The sequence below is a fragment of the Plectropomus leopardus genome, chromosome 18, assembly GCF_008729295.1.
Source record: "Plectropomus leopardus isolate mb chromosome 18, YSFRI_Pleo_2.0, whole genome shotgun sequence".
NCBI lineage: Eukaryota > Metazoa > Chordata > Actinopteri > Perciformes > Serranidae > Plectropomus > Plectropomus leopardus.
In genome coordinates, this window is record NC_056480.1 from 16510997 (window position 1) to 16538897 (window position 27901).

A 27901-nucleotide genomic window follows, 5' to 3' on the forward strand; every position below is an offset into this window, starting at 1 on the left:
AATAATAATAATAATAATAATAATAATAATAATAATAATAATAATGCACATATGTAAAAATGTATTTAATTACATTTACTGGTGTAATACATTTTTACATATGTGCATTATTTATTATTATTATTATTATTATTATTATTATTATTGAAATTATTATTATGAAAGTTAGATTGGGGATTGTCAAAGTTTCAAAGACAGAGCACATGATTGAGGGCTGCACAGAAAAAAGGCACATACTTTTTCATGACCTTTTTTTTGACATATTATAGGCTACTATAACATTGTTTAATAACTTTTTTATGACATATTTTACTATGACTTTTATAGGACTCTCTTTATTGTGTTTGCGGAATCATTTTTAAACCTCTGAGTTCACCATCTGTGCAACCTTTCACATAAATGTTTACTCTGTGTGTTGGGTGCACTGTAGGGTCTCAGCAGCTGTATTTCCAGGCTTGGTTCTGTAAATGAATGGAAAACTTTTTCATGGTCTACATGCTGTACAATCTGTCATTAAGAAACATTGTGCAGTATCAGCAGAGCATGAGAACAATTCAAACCATCAACTGTAATCTGCCAGTCTGCCTCTCTGCACTCAACCGTCACATTTTTAAAATACTTTTAGCTGTTTAACCTGTATTTCCTCACCTGGGTGGAACAGACAAAGGCATCTTTTATCACACCAATTTCTTTAGATGTACACACACCCATGCAGACAAAGCTGAATGGAAGCTATAATTAAATTTCCACAGTGCATATATTCAGTATGCATATTTAAAAGAATGAGGAAGCCCAAGCAACAGATGTAATAAATCAGCAGGTCTGGACTGAGACAGAAGCGGAGTTAAATGAGCACTCAGATCCTTTATTTAAGTAGAAGAATCATACTGCAGTGTAAAAATCCTACATTTCAATTTTTACTCAATAAAGATAAATGTTTAAAGTGTCAAAAGTAAAAGCACCTATAGTGATTAAGTATGTGTAATATTATTGGTTTATTATTACTGATTCATTTTCCATGTAAGCAGCATTTTGAAGTTGTAGTTGGTCAAGATTGAATAAGTTTGGACTATTTCACACTGCTGGGCCAAGTTAAATCACCAACTGGGCAAAGTGGATATCTGCCCTAAACCCCCCGCAGGCCAAAGTTTACTATGTGCCAGTGGTTTGTATGTCAGTTGATTAATTGCAGATTTGTTAAGAAATTTGCACCGCTAAAGTAAAATATCAACTAAGGTGGGTTCAACATTATTATGAATTGAAAATCATTTTAGTATTTATTGTTCCCACATAGTGTATGTCCCTGAATAAAGATGGTTGTTAATGACAGTACGGAAAACCCAATGACACATAGTGCTCCAACTGGTTGGTCTGGTAGGGCTTGGTTGCATCACACTTGATAGACAATCATGTATAAAAAAAAAAAAAGCAAAATCTTGATATGCAAAGTATAACAAGTAACTATAGCAGTAAGAGAAATGTAGTAAAGAAGAAAGAAAAGTACAATATTGCCATCTGAAATTTAGTGAAGTGGAAGTATTTGGTAGAATGTGAAGTAGTAAAATTGTACTTAAGGATAGTACATGAGTAAATGCACTTTCTGGCTTTCCACCACTGCTGTTTAACCATTTCATGCATGAATTATGATTCCCTAAGTCAAGATTTTTTTATTCTCTTTAGGCATGACATTTTTTTATTTTAAGGTCAATTTTTTTTAACATGCATTTTTTCCACATGTCCACTCGGATCGACAATATGCATTAGAGTTTTCAAATTAATAATATACCAATAATAACAATAAAAATATTTGAATATATTATGTGAAATTCTAAAGATATATTGTTAATGTCAGTAAACTAGTGTATTCACAAATTTAAAAAAAATCTAATTTAATTTAATGCAATGCAAAAGTGTTACACCTTACACTGACTCCTGAGCCTCTCCCGTTTTACTCCTCCCTCCTGTACTCCCTCCCTCCCTCATTCAGCTCCTTCCTCCTGACACCTTAGGCCTCCCACACACCTCCTCTGTTGAACTATATCTATTTTTTCAATTTACATTTTTTCTAGAAAAAGATTGTCGAAATATTTTGTTACAAAAACTGCAAGTTACATTCTAACAACACATATCAAACAGTCACTGCAAATACAGTATTTAGAGCAACAAAGTTGCAATAATAGTATTAATTGTAGTCAAACTATAACCAGGGATGCATGAAGTCCAGTTTTGTGGACAGATGATCAATCATAATTTCCTCCCAACATAAAATTAATACTTGGAAAACTTAACAACTGTTTTACTATTTCAATGTTACTTGCTGTTACCACATGTCATTTACCTGTCTGGATCCCCCTAATATGGAAGGAATGGAAAGACATTCCTGAGCTGCAAAACATTTCTTGCATTCTGCCATCTTGGTTTTGAGACATGTGATGCACTCACAGCACCTGGCCAGTAGGTGGCAGTGTGTGATGCACAGCATCAAAACCCATGCATATACAAGAAAATGGCTTTTCAATAGCTGTCCACAGTAGTGACTACCGTGAAAGGGTTAATGAATTTCATACAGAAAAACAAGTGTCACTTTAGTCTTATAATTTAATGTAGAGATTAAAAAAACAAAAACGTTTTTTTCTTCTTCTTTTTTTGTGGCCCGATGTCAGTATTCTTAAAGGTCTAGTCTCTGGTGGATGATGTATCCAGACTAAGGTTAAATTGCAAGTGGAGCAAAGATTCTACTAAAAGTATGCTGTGCTTCCCTCTAGTGGTTACATAAAGCGCTGCAAGCAAACGTTTATGTACTGATGCTTTTGTCTTCAGCCGAACAGATTGCATATGGACAGGTGTAGATTTCGGGGCGGAGGGGGGGAAGCTGTGGACGCATCACCTCAATATTTATAACATACATTTGTCCCCATCAATAATAACATGAAAGTAGCGGAGGACTTTTATTTTGATAAAATTAGAGAAGTCCACACCATAAATAAATGCAGATTTGTATTTTTGTATTTGGGTGTATTTGTTTGAAATCAGAAAGAAAAGGCACAAAACGGTGCATAAAATCCCCCAGATTGCAAGAAAATAAGGGTTTGACGCTTAATATTTTGCAGCGGCAGAGGCCAAAACTCCATTTCTCCTGTCCCCTCAGTAATGTTGAAACAAAACCTGTGCCCCTGAATACATGGGAGAAGTTTGCTTTTAAGGCTTTCTGAAAAGAAATCTTTTCATTTTAACCCAAACCATCATCCTTTTCCTAAATCAGACCAAGAAAAGCAAACTTCTCCTTAACAGAGGACTTGAAATCCAAATTCTCTGAAAGCTTGCATATCCCAGTTCCCTGAACACACTGAACTCACGCCTCTGACAAGGTGACCAAACAAGTAATTTCTGCAGGAATGCCATGTCCTCATATTCAATCTTAACTAGTACTGGTGTGCATTTATCACTGCAATTCAAGCCTCGATCCAAATCACAGAAATTTATTTGGATGCAAAAGCTGTATTATGCAAGAAAAAAAGCAACATCAGAGGAGGCATATTTACAAGAAACAATGCACTTTAGTAATCACACATTGGCATGGACAGTGTCAACAGAAATTTTTACTGTACATTAAAATTGATTGTACCGTTGAAAAGCAAAACAGAGGGGGAAGGAAAATCAAGATATGGCTGTGCTTCCACAATAGGAAGATGTTTAAATTAAACTAGAACCAAAATACAGTGACAAACCTTCAATGGTGTCATTAAAACATGAAAGCACTTAAGTCACTGAGTAGTGTGTTTTGGAACATTGGACATGCTTTATTTCAGAACTTTTCACAATTTATTTAAACATCTCACATATACAAAATAGGTACAATAGACTTTGTGGTTTCGTTTTTTGAGAGAGAGAGAGAGAGGCCGCTTAAAAACCATTCAGAATTTGATGAAAATATGTGCTGTCAGTATGAACACTCTGTGTGGGGTTTGAAGAATAAAAAAGCCTGAACAAAAAACCAAAACAAAAACCTTCTAGACAAAACAAAAAAAAAAAGAAACAAAACAAAACAAAAACCAGACATCAGGTTTAGAAACATTCCACCTGCTTAAATTGGGGGAGCATCAGGGGACGAATAAAAGACTCCTCAAATGTCAATACAAAGTAATACAGTGAAAAGTGGTTTGCTCCACAGCTGCATATTAGCACCATAGATCTCTGCTTCAAGTAACTGAGCACCTTCCGATACGGGACAAAGCTTGAAGCATTAGAAGTCTTAACATCTCGGTTGTGGACCCAGGTTTTGTCAAAAGTATTTTCTTTAGGTACAGGCATGAGGTAGTTTAAACCTTTTTTTCATGGAAATTGTGGTTTTAAACCTCCTCTTTGGAAGATATACAAAGACCACAAAGTGATGCATACTTTCAGCGTTTTTATTACACTTCTTTTATTTTTTACAAAAGGATGACATGATGTCCCACAACAAGGTGTTTTCCCGCGTCCCTTTGGGTTGCTGTATTAATTTGCATTGCACAAACGCTCCGTTCAGTCCGTTCAGTCCTCTCAGATAGTTGCCCATCTTAAGCAAGTGGATGCGCAGAGAGAATCAGCATTCAGTATAAAAAAAAAATCGACACAGAAAGAAGGGCAGAGATTTTGTTTTTTTTCGTTCTTTCTCTCTTTTTTGGTGTTAATTTATCATGAGTCTATTTATTTGAAACAGACTGGGCCAATGTCCAAACCAAACTCCTGATCAGCTCCACCAATGTCCAAAGGTGCAATGTCGAGGAAGGGCAGGCGAGATGGTTTATTCGTTCTGTACTCAATCACTGTCTTGCTCCACTCACCAGTGTGTCTCTGCAGGTGTGATGGAAGAAAAGGAGACCTCGTTTTAGAATAGTGGCGAAATAATGAGAATTACACAGCTGTAAAACAAATTAGCTCTGTCTCGTGACACCAAAAGTTGCACTCAATGGTAACTAAGCCAATTTTCAAAATCATACATGTTGCTCCCATGGTCTAAGACAGTCCAAAAATATGAGTTAACACAACAAACTCTTCCGTATCCAAAAACTAGCATGCTAAAACTCAAATTTGTGATGTCATAGGGTATAAAGGCTGGAACTGTACTATAAACAATAAATCGCAAAAGGTATTATAGATTACATGGGAACATTTTCTGTTTCAAACATGAGAACACTAAAATCTAATAAAGCTGATTTGATAATACATGATAAACATTCTGTGGGTCCACAAAATCAGGCTTCCATTCATTGTCTATGGAGCAGCTCCAAATTTATACCCTGTGACGTCACAGTTTTGACTTGCTCCTCTGATTTTTGGCTATAAGGGTAGCTCATGTTCACACATAGACTGATCGACTGAACTTTCCTCGGCCATGGAAATACCATATTGAATTTCTTAATTTAGGTGGTGTCCCTTTTAAATGTAGCAGTTATCAAACATTATTCTGTCTTTCCCATGACAAAGAATTAAGTGGTAACGGTATCATAATTGACCAAAGAGCTACTCACAGTGCAGCCGTCCTCCAGCACGGAGAAGGTGAAGCGGCTGTTGCCCTTGGCTCTCAGCTCCACATCGTTGGAGCCCTGAATCACCACAGCCATCTGCAGGTCACCTGTCTCCTCGCTCATGTAGGCGACGCTGTTCTTGCAGTGGTAGGTGATGTTCTGACTGGCTGAGTTGGACAGCAGGCGCATGAAAGCAAGCTGGGTGGCCATGCTCTGGGAGCTGACGGTCTCATCGTTGTAGGTGAACTGCATGGAGGAAAAAGATGACAGTCAGTATTTTGAAGATAAAAAATATGTGCTGGTATGTGACAATAATTAGTTATTTTCTAGTCGTGTGCTTGTGTGGTGTTTAACCCGTTGAAAGTAAAAAGTAAAAAAAAGATTAAATGACCTGAAAAAGTGCTGAAAATTGAAAAGAATTATACTATTTTTCCTGTAACACAATTAAAAAAATGAATAATAATTATTATAAATATATTTTTCTGGGCATTTTTATTTAAATGACCCGCTTCCCTACCAATCTCTTGCAGTTTGTGGGACATTTTTTGCAAAGTTGCTTATTGCCTTTTCCCTGCTTGTTTTTGAAAGAAATCAAACCAATTTTTGCAGGTTTTTTTGTGCTCGGAGACATTGGGAGTTTAGGATTAAGGCCGGGGTTAGGGACTAGGGATTAGGGTTAGATATCAGACTGTAAGCAACAGGCTTCTAGGAGACAGTGGCAAAACAGCGCAAATCTAGTGAGGTAAAAGGCCAACAAGAGTGAATCTGGAGTTGGCTTTTACTTTCACTTTTGCTGGCAAACATTTTTACAAACAGTAACAGACACTCTGCATAGTATACCTTTAAACCAAATAAGAAGACAAAGTAAATAAAATATGTCTCCTCTTTGCAGACATTCACCTCAGTACCGCCGTTGATGACCTCTCCGAACAAGACATGCTTCTTGCTCTCGGTGCTTCTGTACCAGTTCTTGCGGGGGATGCTTCCGGGGTGGGCGTCGATGCAGGTCTCGCGGGTGTCGAAGTTGCAGAAGACCTTGATGGCATCATTCATGCATCCCTGGTTGGGGTCAATCCAGTAGAATCCTACAGAGCAAGAAAAAGACAGTCAAAACTGATAGAAAGGCAGCATTTAATGAGCTACAAAAGACATCTAAACTGAAAGCAGGGGAATATATGCCCCTGTGGTGTGAGCAGATTAAGATGACATTACCGCTGCTCCATTCTGGGTGGCTGAGCTTGATGTCACGGCAGGTGCGGGCAGGGTTCTTCCTGGATCCCTCAGGGGTGAGCAGGTTCTCGATCTGAGTGTTGAGGGACTTGATGGTGGCATCGACCTCGTAGTCCTTGGCTCTCAGAGCAGGCTGGTCAGCTCTGTACTCATCATATCCAGAGACATCGTATCCACCACCGGAGGGGCCGGGAGGTCCGGGCAGACCGGGAGGTCCAGGGGGACCCTGATAGGGATGAGAGAATGGATTGATATCACAGTTGCAGTTGGATCCATTGATAAATGAATTAAACTGTCTGATTTACAAGACTCTAGATGTTCTTACAGCGGGTCCAACGTATCCAGGGGGTCCACGAACACCAGGAGCGCCAATAGTACCATGACCACCAGCTCTGCCATCCTTACCAGGGGGTCCGTGAGGTCCAGAAGGTCCCTGAAGAAGTCATCACATGACACAGTCAAACATTTGCCTTTTTTTGGATATTCTGCATCAGATATATCAGTGTAAATTACACCATCCTCCACATTTGGTGCATTAATGTTCACGAAAAAGACTCACTCTGGGTCCAGCAGGTCCATTTGGTCCAGCAGGTCCAGTGTCACCGGAGGGTCCCTGAGGACAGACAAAGTGCATATTGATTGACATTATTGTAGGCATCGTAGACGAGGTAAATATCTGCACATGTAGCTGCACATTTCCATGTTTTGTGTGCTTTGTGATGGAGGGCCGTCACTCACAGAAGGTCCGGGCATTCCCTGGAGACCAGCATGTCCACGCAGACCCTTCATGCCTCTCTCTCCCTTATCTCCAGCAACTCCCTTCTCACCACGGGCTCCAGCGGGTCCCTATGACACACACACACACGCACACACACACACACACATTACATCTCTGTATTTTCAGTCAACGAACGCTATTTTGCGTGCTTTTTTTATACGTGTTATCATACTTACAGCGGCACCTCTAGCTCCAGCGGCGCCAGCAGCTCCACTGGGACCTCCTGGGCCCTAGAAATGAGAATAGACAAAAATCAAAGGATGAGTGAGGAAGGCAGATGGTTGTAGATGTTGCTTCCTGGAAATGGCCTTGTAGTAATTCCATTATAAAAAGGGTTGCTGTTTTTACTTACAGCCTCTCCACGGTTTCCAGGTCTGCCTGAAGCTCCAGCAGGTCCAGCAGGTCCAGGGGCACCAGCAAGTCCCATGGAACCAGCAGGTCCGGGGTCACCACGGTCTCCCTAAACACAGTGAAAAAAGCCAGATGCAGGTCAGAGCACAGTGTGTGTATATGTGTACTCTGTATATGAACAAACTTTATGAAAGGGAAAAGGAATTACCTTGAATCCAGGAGCTCCGGCACGGCCAGGGGGGCCATCGTTACCAGGGTTACCCTGTAGGTAGCAAAGAAAATAATAACTTACATAGTCTGTGTCTTTATATCAGGTTGTTGTGAGTCCATATTTTTGAACATATACTCTATTATATATTACATATATTATATATATATTAGTCAATTTCAATCAGGCAAGGATGTATGTTTTCTTTCAAAATTTGCAGGACATATATGAAACAGGGGGTTTGGGGATCCTCTGCAAGATAATTTTGAGCGTCAAACACTTAATTTCCTGCATTCTGGTAAATGTTTATGCACCAATGTGTGCATTCTCTGCATCAATATATTGTGTAAATGTTTTTAATTCTGTGAAAATAAAAGGCTACTTTTATTTTTTCATTGGGAGGGACAAATGCACATAAACCAAATACTGAGGGGATGTGTGTCCCCTGCATCTCCCCCTGAAATCTACACCGATGCATCAAAAAAGCCCAACAGAGATTTGCAGTTACAGCTGTTAACTGTTAAATTAATTGCCAACTAATCTGATAACAGATCAGTTGGTTTGAGTGAATTTTTTTTTTAAGTCTCTGATTCTAGCCTCTTAACTGTGAATATTTCTTGAACTGTTTCTCCTCAAACTGAATGTCTTTGGGTTGTGGACGAAAAAAGACATTTGTGTCATCTTGGGCTTTGGGGAACATTTTTCAACATTTTCTGACATTTTATAGACCAAACAACTAATTGATTAATTGAGAAACAATCAACAGATTAATCAACAATGAAAACAATCATTAGTTGCTGCCCTGTTGACAACAAATCATGTCTTAGTCGAATTACAGTACTTCCACTTGGGATATTATGATACTCTACACATTTGGTTAGCACTAACAGGTCATTGCAGCGTTTGCTATTGGCCTATCCATTCCTTACCTCACGTCCAGCCTCTCCCTGGGGTCCAGTCATACCGGGCAGACCAATGTTGCCAGCGGGACCACGGGCTCCAGCGGGACCAGCAGGTCCAACTCTACCAGGCTCTCCCTGTGATGGGATGCAGAGAAAATCAATAGGTCAAATACTGTCAAAGACTCCATACTATAGGTGATATAGTATGTTTGTATGTACATATATCTTGGGGAATACTATCATCATTCATTTCTACTCACCACAGCACCAGCACCACCAGGTGAACCACGATCTCCTCTAGCACCAGGCAAACCAACGAATCCCTGAAGTCCAAGAGGACCACTGGTTCCAGGAGCACCAGGAGCACCCTAAATACATACAGATCGCATATCAATCCACTGATGATGGAGATATAGGGATCTTTATGATGACTATAATAAAGATAGAAACTCTGATAAAAACTGGCATTTGTTTATCCAATTGTTGCTGTTTTAGAAAATCTCAGTTTTCCACAGGAAAAAGAGCTGTTACTTACAGGAGGACCAGACTCTCCAGAGGGTCCTTTCTCTCCAGCTGGACCAGGTGGGCCAACCATACCCTGATCTCCAGCAGGACCAGCAGGACCAGCATCACCACGAAGACCACGAGGACCATCCTTACCAGCGGGACCAGCGGGGCCAGGGGGCCCAACAATACCCTGAGAGTGGAGGAGGAGGAGAGTGGGTTAATGTCAGATGTGATCGCTCTGTTTCACTGATACGGGAAGCAGCATGATGAGGAGATGAACTGAAAATTTGACTTAAGTAATCCAGTGTACAGTGCAGGCCTGCATGTATGCGTGTTAACAACTTATTGTAAATAAAACACTCACAGAGGGACCAGCAGTACCAACTCTGCCAGCAGCACCAGGGAAACCAGTCAGACCCTGTCAACGAAAACACACATCATCAAAGGTTATACAGCAGTTATCAAGAATGTGTGGAGTCTGTGTTTTTGTGTGTGTGTGTGCGTGTGTGTGTGTGTGTGTGTGTGTGTGTGTGCGCGTGCGTGTGTGTGTGTTTGTGTCTGCGTGTGAGCATCAGAGGTAAGATTAGGTTTTTTTTGTCTCATCAGAATGAATCATTTTATATGGAGATTACTAAATTATGGTCTGTTACTCCTAACCCCTCATTCCTTCAAGACTAAATCAGCAAGAGCTCCTTTGCTGTGCTCATAGGATTCTCAGAAGAGAGACAAGTCTGTGAACAAATAAAATACACAGAAGAAAGAATTGAATTTGATGACTGAGACAAAATGCCGAAATTGTGCAGGCTCATTTATAAGCCAATCGAGTTTTCTTTTGGATATTACTGTTAATACAGAGTGTTGTGCAGTATGGATCAGTGCATGATACAGTTGTCTCTCCGTTCAGGTTAAAGCTAAACTGGCTAGACTGCTGTGTATTTGTTCAAAGACCTTGAGTCAACTTTTCATATTGTGTACTTTGTGTAAGAATGTCGACTGGTAATATTACGTCTGACCCTCCTCACACATTATTTAAAGAATATCATCTTTTGCCACCACACAGAAGATTTAGAGTCCCACAGGCTTGACTGGACAGATCGAGGAACTCGTTTGTTCCTCAGTCTATCAACTTATTAAATCAGAGTGTGGCTTCTAAGTACACTGGGCAGAAAACTGAATGTAATATGTTGCACTGTATCCACTTTTCGTTGTTTGTTGTGATTTGCAGTATTTGTTGAATGATTTTTTAAAATTGATTTTTTTGTATTTATGTGAACCTGTTGATGTCCTGTGACTCCAGATAAATTTCTGATTTTTCTTCTGACTATAAAGTGATTATTATTTCAGAGAAATAAAGATCAGTGCAGTGAGAGAGGAAAAGAAGCATTTTAAGATCTTAAATGGTTAAAATTCATATCAGTATTACATTGAGCTGGGAGACATAAGCTAAACAAAGAAGAGCTTTTATTTTGAATTTTCCTTTCCTCAGGGGAAGCAAGGAAACCATTTGTGGAAGGCTAAAAGGAGCAAATTTAGGAGTTTTGGGCTTAAGCTGCAAGCAAAAAAGCATCTTCACAGTGCTTGTTGTAGAAAATAATCAGGGTAGAAAAAAGGCAATAGTCGCCAGAATAAAATTTTTGACATTTCCTCTTAGGTCGTCTTATGAGAGTTTTGAGGTCAATTTCCAGTTACTACACTCTCTGGATGCTTGGATGCTTTATTTGATTTTATAGCGCAAATTAAGGCTTTTAGGGCTGAAGTGAGTGGGTGTGAGTGAGTGTGACAGGTATGACAGTACGATGCTATGGTGTTTCAATACTCACAGCGGGGCCGTTATCTCCACGAGCACCAGCAGGTCCAGCAGGGCCAGCGGGACCCTAGATAAACACATGAAAAAAACCCAGAAATCATATTAGTAAAAAAAGGCCACACCAATGACAAGAACTATAACAAATACTATAAATATACTATTTTAGAAATCGCTCTGTGGATGGCAGAGTCCACACAGTGGTGAGCAATACTATTTGGATCATTTTACTACTCATATCACATCTTAGTTGCTAAATTATCAATACAAGAGTGTGTCAGGTGTAACTTGTACTAACAGCAGGTCCAGACTGTCCAGCGGGTCCAGCAGGGCCAGCGGGGCCAACTTCTCCCTTTCCTCCAGCAGGTCCACGCTCTCCTCTTGCTCCGGTCTGACCATCAGCGCCCTGTAGTCAGGAGGAGTAATAATGATGGGTCAATATCCAGGCCATTGTATTTAAGATTGTATTGTCGTAGGATATTGTATTGCAAAGTGACTGGCTGCTGTCTTACAGGGGGTCCAGCGAATCCGGGAGCTCCAGCAGGTCCAACTTCTCCACGCTCTCCCTGTGGACAACAAGAAGTGGATCAGAGAGATTTCATCTTTATGCTGCACATAAAAGCCATATATTATCTCAAGGTAATATTTATTATTATGGAGGAAGTCAGCCACAGCTACTTACAGAGGCTCCACGAGGTCCAGCAGGGCCAGCAGGTCCGAAGGCACCACTCTCACCCTAGAGGAGAGAACAGGGAGTGTTTCATTAGTGTGTTCCACCCATTCAATCTTTGATTATTACCTATCCATGTATTCATACACACAAGAGAAATCACTTTTTTGGCATCAGCATTGCTTTAAACACACCCTCTTGCCTTTTGGGTGGCTGTGGCTTAGAAGGTATAGCCAAAGATTGGTGTCAGTGGTTGATCTGATAAGCCTCAGTGCACGCTATTATGATGGGCCCTAGAGCATGCTTACTAATTATGAAGCACAAACACACACATGATTAGGTGTATATTTTACCAACAATGTGTCTTACTGCTGCTTTTTTGTTTGAATGGCATGGTTACTTGGGATTTGCCTTTTCATGTTTTCATTTAGCGTAGGCTCTTTCTTTTTTTAGATTTCTGAGTTGGTAATTTGAATCACCCCCCCTCCCTACCGCCTCATAAGGCCAGGTGCAACTGCACTGTCTGTATTTACACCCCTGATTGCTGGTTCAATCCCTGGCTCCTGCAGACCACATGTCAAAGTATCCTTGGTCAAAATACTGAAGCCAGAAATGCTCAAGTGTGAGTGTGTGAATGGTCAAGCTGAGTAGCAGGTGGCACCTACTGTAGTAGCCTTGGCCACCAGTGTGTGGATGGGTGAATGGGACATGTGGTGTGAAAGTGCTTTGAGTGTTCAGAACAACTGGAGACGTGCTGGCAAAAAGTTTAAATTGCCATTTACTTTTGCTAATGAATTTGAAAACTTAATCAGCTGGTATGAATGCTCCAAAAGATTATCCTTTAGTTTTCCTTTTTTTAGGCAATGCAGTGCCAATGCTGTGTCATTATTTTCATTGCATTTCTGCCTCCTTCAGTTGTCTACATAGGCCACAATGCCACAAACAGTGGTGGATGAAGTATTCAGATATTCTACTAAAGTGAAATAACAATACTATTGTATAAAAAATACTCAGTTACAAGTAAAAGTCATGCATTCAAAATTATAAAAAGGTAAAAATACATCAATTTTAGCATCAACATAGAGTACCCTGCCAAAACTAAACATACTCATTGTAATGCAGCCTATGGTACATTATTGGCTTGTAATTATTGGTGCATTAATGTGCTTATCACTTAAATGTTGGAGCTGGTAAAGGTGTTGCTTATATTCATAACTTTATATCCTGCTGGGCAACTTAATCATATATATCAGCAACATATCATAGCTTTTTAGTCAATTTATATTTTGTATTATCAAACTGAATCTGCAACTACAGAATAAAGTAATCAAATCAGTATAGTGGAGTAAAAAGTAAAATGTTTGCCTCTAAAAGTGGATTACAAGTATAGAGTAGTAAAAAATTGAAATACTAAAGTAAAGTACTTTAAAGTACTTAAAGTATTTCAAACTTGTATTTAAATACAATACTTCAGTTAATTTACTTAGTAACATTCCATCACTGAAAAAAGGTAATATAAAAGGTAACCTCAACTGTTTGAAGTAGCATGTAAATGCATAAAAATGTTAATGTTTGCATTTGTCTGCCTCATTTATTATGTTACACTGCAGCTAACTCATATTATGCTGGAGTTAAGCCATTACTGTAATATTATAAAACAGCCATCGGGTGGCAGTGTTGAGGTTCTAGCTTTAGATACAATGCAATTGTACAATGGGGGTTCTCCTACAGAGCAGTGGGACGGCCAAGAATATAGATTCGAAGTTGGTCTGCCAAGAGATAATTTCTAACTGTGATGTGATTTCAACAACACCATCTCCATGGTTCTCTACTGTAGGTCACTGGTCAGTCAGCCATCCTGAATTATGTTAAAAGCAGACATTTTTTTTAGACGATAACAAAGTCCCATAACATTAATTAACCTGTGTTTTCATCCTAAACACCTTTACTGTGATGGATTATGTTTTTTTTGTCTTGTGGTAAATAATATCCACACATCACCTACTTACCTTATCACCATTGGCTCCAGTGGGTCCAGGAGGTCCAGCGGGTCCAGGCAATCCCTGGAAAGAGAGAGGAGATGACACTGAGGCCCCAGGCTCTAGCTGTTACAGTCAAACTAACGTTTCCATATCAAGTGCCTCTGGAAGAATTAGAGAGTTGAACCTACACGGCTACCGTCCCTGCCAGCATTGCCGTCAGGTCCTCTGTGTCCAGCCTCTCCCTATAGGAGAGAGAAAGAGAAGAAAAATTTGTTAACAAATCTGAGTTATTTTGAGGGCTGAAAACTTTATTTGCAGGTGGAATTTTTTGAACTTACCTTCTCTCCTTTACCTCCAGGGCCACCAGCAGCTCCACGCTCACCGGGCATGCCACCAGGTCCCTGGTGTCCGGGACCACCAGCAGGTCCAGCAGCGCCAGGCTCTCCCTGTAAACAAACATCACAAACTATTGTTCCTTTTTGCATAAAACACTCGCAACATAATATGATTCTAAAGGATTGTTTGGATTGTAATGATAAAAGAATGTAAAAAACCCTTATATGCTGCCTAAGAGCGTATGTATGAAATTTATTTAGCATGATCCGATATCAATAAACTTTGCTACTGATTCTGTGGTCAACATTTCATTCATAACTTTTGCTTCTTACAGATATGGCATCATCTTACCTTGCCACCATCGGCTCCAGGGGCTCCAGCAGGTCCGCGGGCACCAATTGGTCCCTGAGGTCCAGAAGCTCCGGCAGCACCGGGGTTACCACGCTCTCCCTGGAGGAATACAAAGAGGAGGTCAGTGTATTGTCTCCAGCTACTTGGAGCTGTTATATTTTATTGTATTCGTGCAAATGTAATCTGACACGATCAGAGAGATTCTAACTAGTTTTATGGTTTTGACATATTACTAAAACTGAAAAAAACTTCAACTGCTACTACAAAATAATTGCACAAAGGCATAGACAGTTGAACTCACCTTGGCACCAGCAGGTCCAGCAAGTCCCTGGTCTCCTGGGATACCCTATAAAAACGTGAATGGTAGGTTAGAAATGTAACACTTATTCTATAATTTCAATGGTTTGACTGTATAACATGTTAGAAGTAAGCGTGTGTTTCATTGTTACTTACTCTGTCTCCAGGCTTGCCACCCTCTCCAGCAGCTCCAGCAGGTCCAGGCAGACCCTGAAAACATAGAGCCGCAACATCAGGACCGATGAACTCAACAGTGCCATTTATGCAGATACTGCTATATAAAAAGTACACCTGAGGTGCAGGTAATGCATGTAGCTACTAACATGGATTTGAAATTAGACTGAATTGGCAGTTGGAAATTTCATGTTTTTGAATATGCTTTTTGACATTGTGCTGTTTATAACGAGCAGAGAATAGAATAAGATGATGGATTCAAACCTGGAAGCCAGGAGCTCCAGTAGCGCCAGCCTCTCCCTTCTCACCAGGACCACCCTTTAGCGAGAAAAAGACCAATGATTAATACAGCACAATGGTTAGGGCTGAACATTTATTTGAAATTTGATCGAAATGTCAGTATGGCCTACTGCAATTTTCAAAAGCAGGAGGTGCTACATTTGATAATGGCAAAATGTGAGTCAAAAATATGTATAACAAAACTGGCAACAGTGAAAAGCACGAGTCTGCTTAGTTTTGCTGAAAGATGTAATGAAACAATTACATTTAGAAAAAAGAACATTTTCAATGAGAGTTAAGTCAGATATGTTCTATCTGATATGGCAACCCTCTATAGACTATTTCAATAATCCATATCTGATATCTGAGTTATCATATATATATATATATATATATATATATATGTGTGTATGTATATTATAATTATGTAATTTGTAGAATTATCATGTACTTTTCTTCTTTGCGCTTATAAATAAACATGCATATTTGTTCAGGAGTGTATGTACATGTACTCCACAAACACCCCCATAAACAGAAGAAAAAAAACAAAACAAATATTGTCATGCTGTAGACATGTCCTGGCCTACAGATTATATTCTATAGACTTAAGAACACATGTTTGTTTGATACAGAACCCTGAAAAAAAAAATCACACCATAATCATTTTAATATGATTTTCAATGAAAATCAAAATAATTATTTGGAAATCATCATTCCTCCTACTATTGCAAATCATACAGCAATTGCTGTATCAGTAGAAAAAAAGTGCAGCTAACACTGATGGTTTTAGTGACAAATTGTAGTCAAAAATTTTGCAAGCATTTGTCAGAAAACTCCCATTAACGCAGGGGCGACACGTATGCGGATACTTACAGCAGGTCCAACGGCACCGGTGGCTCCATTGTTACCATCAGGTCCAGGGGCTCCCTAAATAGAACATGATGACATGTTAAAACACTGGCAATGGAGCTGACAAATCATATTAAAATATTTTGTCAGAGAGCTACTGTATGAAACAACTGTAAGGTATTTTTTGACTTACTCTCAGTCCAGTGGGGCCAGTGGCTCCCTTATCTCCGGGCTTGCCAGCGTCACCCTAAAGGCAGTAGGAAGCGGGTTAAGCACATGCCATGTAAACTTGAAAAAAACAAGAGGATGCAGCTCCAAATGCTCATGTTAGCTTTGTTTCTACTCACAGAAGGTCCTTTGGGTCCGGGGAAACCAATGTTTCCGGGCTGGCCTCTAGGTCCAGTTGGGCCAGGAGGTCCATCACGGCCATCTTGTCCAGCGGGGCCCTGGAGGAGGAAGCAGGACATCATTTTACTTACAGTACAGAGTGAGTGCAATGGGAATGTCCGAGTCCTAAAGTTAAATCTGGGAAGACTGATAATAAAAAAGTTCTGTATTAGTGTAAAAATCAGATTTACTCACAGAAGGTCCCTCCTTTCCTGGGGGTCCAGAGCTTCCGGGGCTTCCTGGGAGACCCTGTAGCAAGTAAAAATTGGTCATTAAGATGAATGCATTGTTGTTAATCTGTGCTGCTACAGCTGACCCCATTGGCCAACTACCTTTCATCAAATTCTTGAGTTTAATTGTCCACACAAGGCAAATTTACATCACACTATGGCCTCGTACTAAAGCCATTACAGCACTGCTGTTCCAAGCTGTTCTAACTCAGCTATTCCACATTCCCACAAGCCTTTTCTCCCTTTAAACTAGACATAAGACTCCTGTAAAATACAGAGGTGAGGAAAAGACTCACCCTGAGACCAGCTGGGCCAGGCTCACCAGCGCGGCCAGCATCTCCAGGGGGTCCACGAGGTCCAGCGGCACCAGAAGCACCACGGGCACCAGGCATGCCCTACGAGAAGGAGACAAAAGAGGTCCAACAGAAATGAGGGAGGGGGGGGGGGTTCACCTGATAACTTAATTTTGTTTGCTGTGACATTGCATGTTGGTAGAGTGAAATTTGTTCTTTGACCACTTACAATGGGGCCAGTTCTTCCCTCGCTACCAGGCATACCACGGCTGCCAGGGGCGCCCTGTAAGAGACACACAGGTATTAGCAGGTCATGTAAAAAACATGGATCCAAATGGGTGCAACATCAGAGACAGTGGTCTGGTACTCACTCTAGCTCCACGGTTTCCAGCAGGTCCAGTGGCACCGAGCTCACCAGTGGGTCCTCTCTTGCCCTCCTCACCCTGAGGTCCGGGGGGTCCTGCAGGTCCAGCGTTACCCTGAAGGAGACAACAGAGAAGTTGAAGGACAACAGTAATAAAGAGTCAGATATCTTCAGATTCAGTTTGGTGAATTTATAAACTAAATATCAGGACATGAACTTACAGGCTCTCCCTTGGGTCCGCCATCTCCCTTAATACCCTGAACACCAGGATCTCCCTAAAACACATAAACAGATGCAGTTAATAAAACAATCAATAACCTGTGGACGATTATTTATGTGAGTTTTTGTGTTTAGATCTGCATGCTTACATGTGGATATGAATGTTTTTTTTGTGGAGGTTTGTGTGTTGATTGTGTACTTACAGCAAGACCTCTCTGTCCGGCAGCACCCTGAGGACCCTGGGGTCCAGGTCCTCCTCTTGCTCCGGGGAAGCCAGGAGCTCCAGCAACACCAGGGGCACCCTAAAAAACAATAATGACAGACAGGTGAGAATCAGTAAAGCCTAAATTGAAACACTGCCATTATTCAGTCTCTTTCCCCATGTACCTGATGTTAAAATAAAATAAAATAAGTGATTTATTATACAAACTATATTGTTCATTTGAAATAGAAAAAACTGCATCCTGCTATCAGTAACATTAAACCATTCTCTGTGATTAAAACAACCTAATTATTTATGTCATGTGAGCAGCATGGCATAGACCTAACTATTGTAACTTCTGTGTGACCTTTAATGACCTTTGATCTACATGTGCTCTAACAGTACAACTTGGTTACTTACAGCAGCTCCCTTGGCTCCGTTCAGGCCGTTAGCACCAGGGTTACCCTAAAGGGCAAAACAAGAAATTAGGTAATCTCATCAAAACAAAACAAAACAAAACAAACAAAAAGGTCTAGCTAAAAAATCCATGGTTACAAAAAACATTACATTTGACTTTTCAGAGATTAAATGAGTGCACTCCAATGCACGATGATATGGAATAAGTGATAATATCTCACAAAGTTAATGCAGTAAATGGCAATGTAATTTTTAAAATTATTTATAGAACTTAAGCAAAATGTGGATGCATGGATAGCAACAGCATTGCTTCAAAAGACAAATCAATGCAAGTCACTAATTTATGATTTAAAATAAATGTCAACATTCATATTTCACTGAGTTTTTGGAATTGATAAATGCTGTTTAGAACTAGACAACAATCAAGACAAAATCAAGGGCTACATAAAATACATGTATTTGCAATTTTTTTCTCCAGGATGAGCGATAAAATCTTTGTATACTTACAGCGGGACCAACGGGGCCGACAGCGCCATTGGCACCGGGCTCTCCTCTAGCTCCCTGAGGTCCACTTGGGCCAGTAGCTCCAGCAGGTCCAATCTCTCCCTGTCAAAGACAAAAATACATCCATAAACAAATAATGAAATCATAAGGATGGGATGTGTGTTTGTTTGAGTGGTCTTTGATTGATGCTGTTACATGTATGCGGTATTCCCATGGGGATAGTATACAGGAAGCTATTTGGATAACAAACACTGACAGTGGCGGTGATGCTTATACTGTGTGTTAATGAGAATTTTCTCCTTTTGTGACTGTAAACATGAAACTATCTGGGAGAGTGTGTTGCCAAAAGGACAGGAAATGCCACAGGAAGTGACATTACACTTACCTTGGGTCCGGGGCCACCGGGGAAACCTGGAGGACCAGCAGCTCCGAGGGGACCCTGGGTAGAAGAACAGCAGTTATGACATCAGTGTACATATGTTAAAGCTCACATTAAGGTCAAAGTTTGTTTAATATGGGTACAATTACATAATCAGTATTTAGCGGCATTGTTGCTCCTTCCTCTGATATTTAATGACACATTATTATTTATACATTAAGATATCAATCATTACACATGTACATTTTGCAAAGGTATCATAGAGATACTTCTTGAGTTCACTATTCATCAAATGGATTAATGTTACAGTAAAAAAAGGGTTTAAAAGGGCCAATACTCACAGCAGGACCAGCGGGTCCAACGTTGCCATCAGCACCACGAGCACCAGCAGGGCCAGCAGGGCCAGGACGGCCTCTCTCACCAGGCATACCACGAGAACCCTAACGGGAAAGATACATAGGAAAACAAAAGTGTTGAGCAAAGCGTCTTACCTGCAGTTGTGTGGTGGCAAATGATGAATTGTGGCAAAAATTGGTATTAAAGCAAGGTTTACTAAGGTTTTGTACATAAATGATAAACTCGATTAAAAACTTACAGCCAGTCCAGGACTTCCAGCAGCTCCGTGGGCACCAGGCTCACCCTATAGGAGAGACAGAAGAAGGTGGATTAGTTTGATGGGGCATCTGAGGTGAAGTGACTCAGAGGTCAGAGGTTAACAGGTCACATCTGAAATTTGGTTTTGGCTAGTGAGCTGAAAGTATTGGCAATGCAAAACTGAATTTTTGGTTGTTGTTGTTGTTGTTGTTGTTGTTGTTGTTGTTGTTGTTGTTTTGTGTGTGTGTGTGTGTGTGTGTGTGTGTGTGTGTGTGTGAGGTGGGGGGTTCTATTACTACAATATCCAGAGAAATGATGTAAATGACATACATCCTTGCATAAACTACAATAAATTACTCTAAACTCTAACCGTAAACTAATCAGCAGACTGACACTGACATTAATACAAGAGGAAATGGCATTTTATGTGAAATATAGCACTCGGTAGGAACATTTGTTGCTGCAGTCATGACAAAGGTGTCCTTTCTCAAAACATCACCTTGGTGATAATTGAATTAAATATTTATGGGAGCATAATCTAGTGTGCAGACTTTTTTTCTTCTCTTGTATTATCTCTTGTCCGGCACTTTTGTCCTGGATGTGTGTGCTTTTGTGATGTTTTTGAAGGTGTCTTCTTTACCTTGGCACCAGCACCACCAGGCTCTCCCTTGCGTCCATCCAGACCAGTGTAACCCTGAAAGAGAGTGATGATGTAGGATGTTTATAAGGATGAACAGTCATAACATGACCAGCTATAGGCCATGTAATGAAGAGAAGTTAGAGTAGAAGACAGTAGTATTATTACCAACCCTACTGTTGGTACTAAAATGTAATACTTTGAGCAGAAAAAGGAAAAGATTGGGGACAAAGTGAGCAGATCCTTCGATAAATCAGATTATCAAAGGAATCAGTGAGTGGGATAAACAAGACATATGCTTGTTTGATCTTCTGTAAGAATACATATTGTCTGAAATACATCTGAAGTCTCATGTGAGACATTACGGAGGCTTTTCTGTCCTCAAATGTGGTTTCACAGGAAGTTTACTATCTGGCTCTAGATATTCTAATGCAAATAGCATGGACCAAAAATCTTGATGGCAGCAATTAAGCTCTCCATTAAATCTACATTGCTCCTCAGGATGTAGGAAATAGGAAGTTAGGTCCTTAATCACTCCCAGAGGTGCCAGTTATGGTGTGCAAAAACATATTCAGTCCCCTTTTAACACAGCACAGGTGTAGCACTTCTGCTATGTTTGTTTTTTCTGTTTTGGAGCTGTTTCGGCTTCTGGCTTCAAGTCAGTGGGCTTCAGGTGATGAGGTAAACAATGCAGGTAAATTTTGGGTCAAGGAGAGGAAAAGGTCAGCACTCACTCTGTGTCCCTTCATTCCTGGAAGTCCAGGGGTTCCGGGGAATCCACGAGCTCCCTGTAAGTCAATGTAGAGAAAAAATATTACTAAGACATACTCCATATTTATAACTCAGATGTCTTTTTGTGGTTTGTGTTTTTTAAAACTGCTTGTTTTGGAGCAAATCTCTTACCTGTGGGCCAGGGGCACCTCTGTCTCCGGGCTTTCCAGGTCTGCCGTTGTTACCCTTTGAGTCAACAAAACAGATGTTGACATTGTCAAAAGTCTATAGACAGCTCAAATCCACTTTAAGACGGCAGAGAAAAATAAGTCTTTAGAAAATTTGTAAACAAATATAGGCTCGGAAAAATGCTTGCAAAACACAAAAATAATACTTACGTCCTCTCCAGATTTGCCAGGGGGTCCAGGGGGGCCACGAGGACCAACGGGGCCCTTTGGAAGGAAAACCAGAACATTTCAGACCTCAGTGACAACAAATGCTTTCAAGATGGTGGCGTCACATGGATAAGTCTGACAAGGATTCTCATCCCATGAATGATTTTGAATATTTTGGAGGATAATCTTACAGTCTGTCCAGGCTCTCCGGGCTCACCAGGGTGTCCGGTGTGTCCCTGAGCTCCCTGTTGGATGATATGAGGCAATCAGTCTTCAATGACAATACAGCAAAAGCAGATTAAGCTTATGAGTATGACGTTTGATCAAATTTTAAATTTATAGTAAGCAATTTAACTTACAGGGGGTCCAGGAGGTCCGGGAGGGCCTCTAGCGCCCATCATACCCTGAAAAGGAGAAATAAGTTCATTCTTCATATCATTCATCAGCACTAAATTAATGCAGGCTAGTGTGCTTTGTCATGAGTACAACGTATCAGGAGTGTAATTTTAATTCAAAGGTGTGAGATTCAAGTATCCTGCCTTTAACTATAATTATTTATATGTAGGGATGGATATAAAGACAAACACAAGACAAAGAGAGAGAGGGGTCCTCACCATGGGTCCAGGGCCGGGATCGGGAGCTTTTACACCATCATACTGAGCAGCAAAGTTCTGATAACCAGAAAAAACAAACAAACAAAAAACAACAGATTAATAAGTTAGAATTACAAACTTCTAAAAATAAATCAGCACAATTGGACAAGCAGAGCTCTGATTAAGTACAAACTAAACGCACAGGACATTGTTTTCAGCAGTACAAACCTATATAATCACTACAATCAGCCATGAAGAAACCTTGTGTAACATACAACAACACATAAATGAATATTATGTTGAACATTTTTACAAATTGGTGTTCTTTTGCATCAATAAAATGCTTTACTGGAAAATGCAAGTGAGCATCCTACAGTTTTCGAAGGGTTGAAACCTAAAAGAGAGTTAACTAACACTAATAGTAGCTTTGTTGCATCTCATCTACGTATTATCTGTTGGTCATGGTAACAAATGGGTCACGGACGAAGGGTCAAAGGTCACGAGGCTATGATTCAATACTTTAACAATTTAATATAAAAAAACAGAGTAACAGAGGGGATTTTGGACGCTGCCAGCCTGGCGCTGCGCAGAATCACATCCTGCATGTGCAGAATGGGGGTCAAATACATAAAACAGACACATTTAAATACTATTTTCTAAATAGTTTCTATCATAAGAAATATTGGAAGTCAAATCACAGCTAGAACTGCACTATCATCATAGTTTTTGGACTGCTTTTGAGACAAACACCACAAAGCAAAGCTGCTAATTTTGCAAGTATAAACAGAGGACTTACTCCTCCAAGTCCAGGGGGACCAGGGGGGCCAGCGGGGCCAGGGAGTCCGGGTTTGCCATCTTTTCCATTTGGGCCCTGGGGACCCTGTAAAACACAGATAATATAGTGAGTTAACACTGTTACTGAGTGAACAGTTGCTGATAGGATGGTTTCTTGTGATTCTTAGATTATTCTACTTCAGCGATGAGCAGAAACATTCAATAATTAGATAAAGCTTAAAAACTGCAAACTGTGTAATTATATTATAAGATATGATGAAAAGGCTTCATGCCAGATACAGATGGGAAAAAAAAACAAAAGAATAAAAAATACAAATAAAATAAATGAGGTTAAGATGTTAAATAGAGCATACACTGCCCATTCACATCACTATTATTATCTGTAAACACTAGGCTCTATGGGTAATGTAAACAAAGGGGTGTGGCCTACTGAGGTTAGAAGGTCACATGACGTCAACAACCACGACACAAAATTATGCATAAAAAATACAACACATCAAATACCTAAATTACATATTTGGTAACAGTTGTTTGAACAAAGGAAGCAGAGTTGCACTTTGGCTTACCCTGTCACCTCGAGGCCCTTTGTCTCCTCTGGGACCCTGCAGTGGAAAAATCACTCAGTCAGACCAAAACACAGAGCAGAAGCCGCTTTAGCAACATGTCATCTTTTAACTATTCCTCCAGCAAAAGCCGGTGTCTGATCTAAACTACACTAGATGTGACTAAAAGCGAAAAAAAAAAAAAACAGATTTGAATTCTATTCAATCTGTTGTATGCTAGTATCAATAAAATGTGTATGTAAACAAACTTGACCTTCCAGTGAGAGGGCAAGCAAGTTAAAACACATTTCAGTGATTACAGAAACATCACAAAGATAACCTCTGACCTTTTCCACACATAAGCTATGCTTTATGTGTCTTATATGCCACGTTATAGGTGCCAAACACATAAGAAGAACATTATGTGCTCACCTTGACTCTTCCCTAAATTGAAAAGAAGATAAATAAATGTAAGATTTATTTATTCAGTCTTTTCAGGCCATTTAGGATATATAAAACATTCAGCTCTCTGATCTTTTGCAGAAGCATGATAACAAGTAGCCATTGTAAGAACTAGCTATACATGCAAAATGTGTAATCATGAGGATAGATAAAACATGCTCATGCATAATAAAAATTAAAAAAAAAAATACAGCAGAGCAATGTGCATGTGATATAAATGATCAACATGTGCACAGAGATGCTAAAAAAAGTGTCCCAAACCAGACTCAACAACCTCTTAGCAGTAAGAGCACGTTAGTCCATGGAACAAATAAGGTTCTTAGATGTTACCAGAACAAAACAGCGCATATTGCACCTTTAAAATGCTGCTGCAGATGCTGCAAACACCATGCTGATTTAGGCAATCTCAACTATGAGCAGAAACATTCAAACTAATACTCATCAGGTTTTCTTACATTAGAGGGGGCTCAGTCTTACACAGTTTCATAATGTCATATTTTTTTTTATTTTGTTTTATTTAAGCAGAGGATCTCAACCATTCGTAACAGGTCTGAGATCAGCTTTCATAAAATCAAATCCAAATCAAAGAGCAGGGGAAGACTCCAAACTGACCCACAGCCAGCTGTTAGGGGCAAACCTCCCTCTGCCCCTCAGAAAGGATCCTTTGTACCAGGCCCCATGGGTGCCTCAGAGCTGCGGTTTTAGCTTTCATTGACACAAACTTTAGCCAATAGGACCCTCACCTATTCATGGACAGGAAGGGAGAAAACTGCAAGAAACAACTTGGTTCAGGGGGCAGAAATTCCTAAATGCTCTGCCGTCGTTGAGATTGCTCAAATGGTCAAGACCAACCGAGAGGTCTTCCTTTCATGGAGTATTTCACAGCGTTTGGAGGAAAAATAAAAGGGGCAAAGAGACAAGGTAAAAGTATCTTTAAGAAATGTTGCTGTCATGGTTTCATGCATGTGTACTAACCGTCACTGTGGCGATGGAGAGATGAAGAGGAGGGAGAGGGAGAGGAGGAGGGTGGGGAGAGAAGAGGGGATACTCCATTAGAACATGTCATTTAAAAAAAAAAAACAATGTTATATCCCATATCTGTTATTTTGAATTGTATTAACCTCTTTGTGTCAATGTAAAGATTTATAGTTTCCTTTGCATGAGAACAAAGTCTACTAAAAAGTACTCTGTTAGAAACAAGACTGGATGCCTTCTTAGGGGACATTTAAATGTACAGTAACCATGTAAAAGTCTACAAAAATCCCATGTGCAAAGAAAATTTAGCCAAACTTAGCAACTTAGTAAATATTCAGTGTGAAACAAAAAGTTGCTCTTCTTGTGTGTTCTTGTGGCCTTTACAGCCATCTGAGGCTTGAAAATGTGACAGAGTTCAGGACTGTCAGTGCATAGCTACATTAATATCTCAAAAATATCCAACAAACTTTTCTGACATGCCTCAAACAACTAGCATTCCCGCATTGTTTATGTGCTCTAAATCTGTACGCTGTAGCACAGATATAAGCTCATGTTTTAAAAGCGTAGCTGAGGGCCATTGCCACATGCTAAACCTCTTCAAACTGTCTGCAACCAGCTTGAATCCCAATAGCATTCCAGATATTAAGGATGCCGCTGCTAACAGGCCTCAACAGGTAGTATATGCCCTTGGGACAGGAGTAGTTGGCCTGCTACTGCAAACAATACTGGTGAATATATGACATCTGTTATTGATGCTGTTTGGAATAAATGTGATTAAAAAGTGCATTTTTTTTCTTATTGTGTTAAAAAGTGGGTGCATTTTATTGATTGTGTTAAAAAGTGGGTGCATTTTACAGTTTTTTTTTTGTTCAAAAGTGAGTGCATTTTAGCCCAATTACAGTTCTATTATCCAAGACTGTGAGGCAGTTTTCATTATCGTTCATTCATGATGTCTCTATCTCTTGTATCACTCATGCAGGTGGACATGAGCTGGCCATGGCTGGATTTGGCATAGCTGGGACCTCCCCATGAACTCTTACGCCTCATGTCCAATCTCGACCACAAGGGGGCGCACTTGGACATTCAAAGTGATGTGAGACTGTTTATCTCCCTATTTAATGTACTAAAATAATGAGAGATGACCGAGAGCTTCGATTTTCAACGCAGACTATGTTTTTAAATCGTTTTGAGACCTAAATAAGAATAAATCAGGCAGTAAAGTGCAACTTAAAACAAGTTATAGAAAAACTTATTGTGTTTGACAAAATCTAGGAATAGTAAAATATGTAAGTATTTAGTCTTGTTTTTACTTTTTGATAAATAGAACTGTCTCTTTTTAAAGAGGAGAAAATCAAACTGGTGCCAAGTAGATGTTTGCACCAATGGCCACCAGGGGGAGACACCGCAGTTTCCTATAATAAAGCTTCATTAGCTGGACGCCTGGATGGAACAATATGTACAACGCCCCACGAAGTTTTTCATCCTATGTCTTAAAGAAAATTAACTTTTAGCTTATATTGACCACTCAACATGCACTAATAGTATTATAAATACACTTGGCTGACTACTTTTACAGGTCTCTTTAAAAGCGAGGAAACTTTTTTTTTTCAGGAGCGCAACTTCTCCCTCTCGGAAACTAATCAAATATAAATAATTGTATCCTTGGGAAAAGTTGAAGAATCCTTTGCATGAGCTCAATCCTTGGAGTTTTATTCTGCAGTGCTTTGAGCTGTCTCCAGGTTGACCTTCATGTAAGTCCCAAACAAAAGCCAAAGATCCTCAAGCAGTGGGAGCAAAAAAATATCCATCACAGAAAAAAAGCAGATATTCAAACTTACATTGACATGATGCTAGGTATGAAGTTACTGCAAGCAGCAACAGAATCCGAGTATCCACAAAGCTGAGCATGTCTAAGCAGACATGCAGACTCCTTGTGCTGCTAAACCCGTTTTAAACCACCCTCAAGCAGGCATACAGTTGTGGTGACACGAGTAACTCCAAACTGAGCACGAACCTGCTGCCGTGATGCTAGAATAATAAAGTTCTATCAGGCCTATTTATACGGCAGGAGGGTCCCTGGTCTGCGTGTCAAAAGTCAGCCCACCGACCAATGAGAGCAGAGAAACCCAATCTGACTCCCATCCCTCTCCAGCTCAGACTCAGTCATGTGGTGCTGCATCTCCCAGCCTCCTCTCCACCAGAAACCGTTTGGCAAAGCTTTGGCGATGATGACGAGTGCAACGTTTTAATTAGATCCATTCTTTTTGAGGACGTGGACAGCGTCGACGTTTAAAAGGGAGAAGAAGGCCTTACGTTTTTTCCCCTCTTTTTACTGCTTGCTGTGAATCCGGAGAGTCAGTAGTGAGATACGGGGCGCCCGGGCAGTCAACCTTGGGCGCACCCTAGGTTTGTGCGTAAAATGGCACATTTTGGTGCGCTTTGGTGGGCATCATTTGGCACTGAGAGGGCCTGAGTCTTCTGCACTTTGGATTTTATGGGGTACATTACATTTTTAAAAGAGTGTAGGGTTATCTATTGCATCGTTGTTGGATTTCAAATGGAACGGACTGTTAATGCGCCGTTTTTACGCACGGATTTTTATGCATTATTCTTCTACTGCTTTGGAGGACATTATTGTAACTACTTTGCTATTTTGTGTTTCTGACCAACTCCAATATCCCTCATTCAGCCAAGCAAATTTTGTCATCTTTCACGTTTTCTTCCACAGAAGTGCACTAAGCATTAAATCCACTGTCTGCTAAAATAAAATGATATTTCCTACATCTAAATATTTCTGTAACACTTCTAAACGCCTCAGATCAGATGACATTTATAGAATAAGAGAAAAAGCATTGGTCTAGTCTATCAGTGGAATGCAGTGATTCACATTCAACACACTCTGCTGGAGCTTTAGACTGACAAAAGACAGGTGTGAAGGAGAGATCTAGTTTCAATTCCTCTCTCTCGCTCTCTGAGC

At 40.1% G+C, this 27901-nt stretch overlaps 1 protein-coding gene across 1 annotated transcript; it reads right to left on the reverse strand.

The window, feature by feature from the left end:
- Nucleotides 1-3775: 3775 nt before the first annotated feature.
- On the reverse strand, nt 3776-26954 carry col1a2 (collagen, type I, alpha 2). Its single transcript, XM_042506005.1, has 50 exons — nt 26763-26954; nt 24925-24929; nt 23512-23547; nt 22947-23030; nt 22172-22228; nt 21917-21961; nt 21749-21802; nt 21561-21614; nt 21355-21408; nt 21186-21239; nt 20455-20508; nt 19816-19860; nt 19562-19660; nt 19227-19280; nt 18845-18943; nt 18341-18385; nt 17922-18020; nt 17721-17774; nt 17507-17614; nt 17365-17418; nt 17139-17237; nt 16808-16861; nt 16573-16671; nt 16419-16472; nt 16250-16303; nt 15362-15415; nt 15080-15133; nt 14928-14972; nt 14627-14725; nt 14278-14385; nt 14128-14181; nt 13967-14020; nt 11970-12023; nt 11800-11853; nt 11586-11693; nt 11304-11357; nt 9848-9901; nt 9512-9673; nt 9237-9344; nt 9004-9111; nt 8075-8128; nt 7868-7975; nt 7692-7745; nt 7476-7583; nt 7297-7350; nt 7063-7170; nt 6720-6963; nt 6408-6592; nt 5511-5753; nt 3776-4833 (listed from the first exon to the last, which is right to left on the reverse strand). The coding sequence occupies exons 1-50, from the start codon at nt 26830-26832 to the stop codon at nt 4687-4689; spliced, it is 4059 nt and encodes a 1352-aa protein (XP_042361939.1). The 5' UTR covers nt 26833-26954; the 3' UTR covers nt 3776-4686.
- Nucleotides 26955-27901: the final 947 nt, after the last annotated feature.

Bases quoted from the DNA above. Each gene is read 5' to 3' on its own strand.
- col1a2 (XM_042506005.1), bottom strand. From the start codon at position 26,832: ATGCTCAGCTTTGTGGATACTCGGATTCTGTTGCTGCTTGCAGTAACT. The intron at 21,615-21,748 runs GTAAGATTATCC...TTCCTTCCAAAG, and splicing joins CCGGAGAGCCTGGACAGACT to GGCCCCGTTGGTCCTCGTGG. The intron at 8,129-9,003 runs GTAAGGAATGGA...TGCTACCTACAG, and splicing joins AGGGAGAGGCTGGACGTGAG to GGTAACCCTGGTAACGATGG.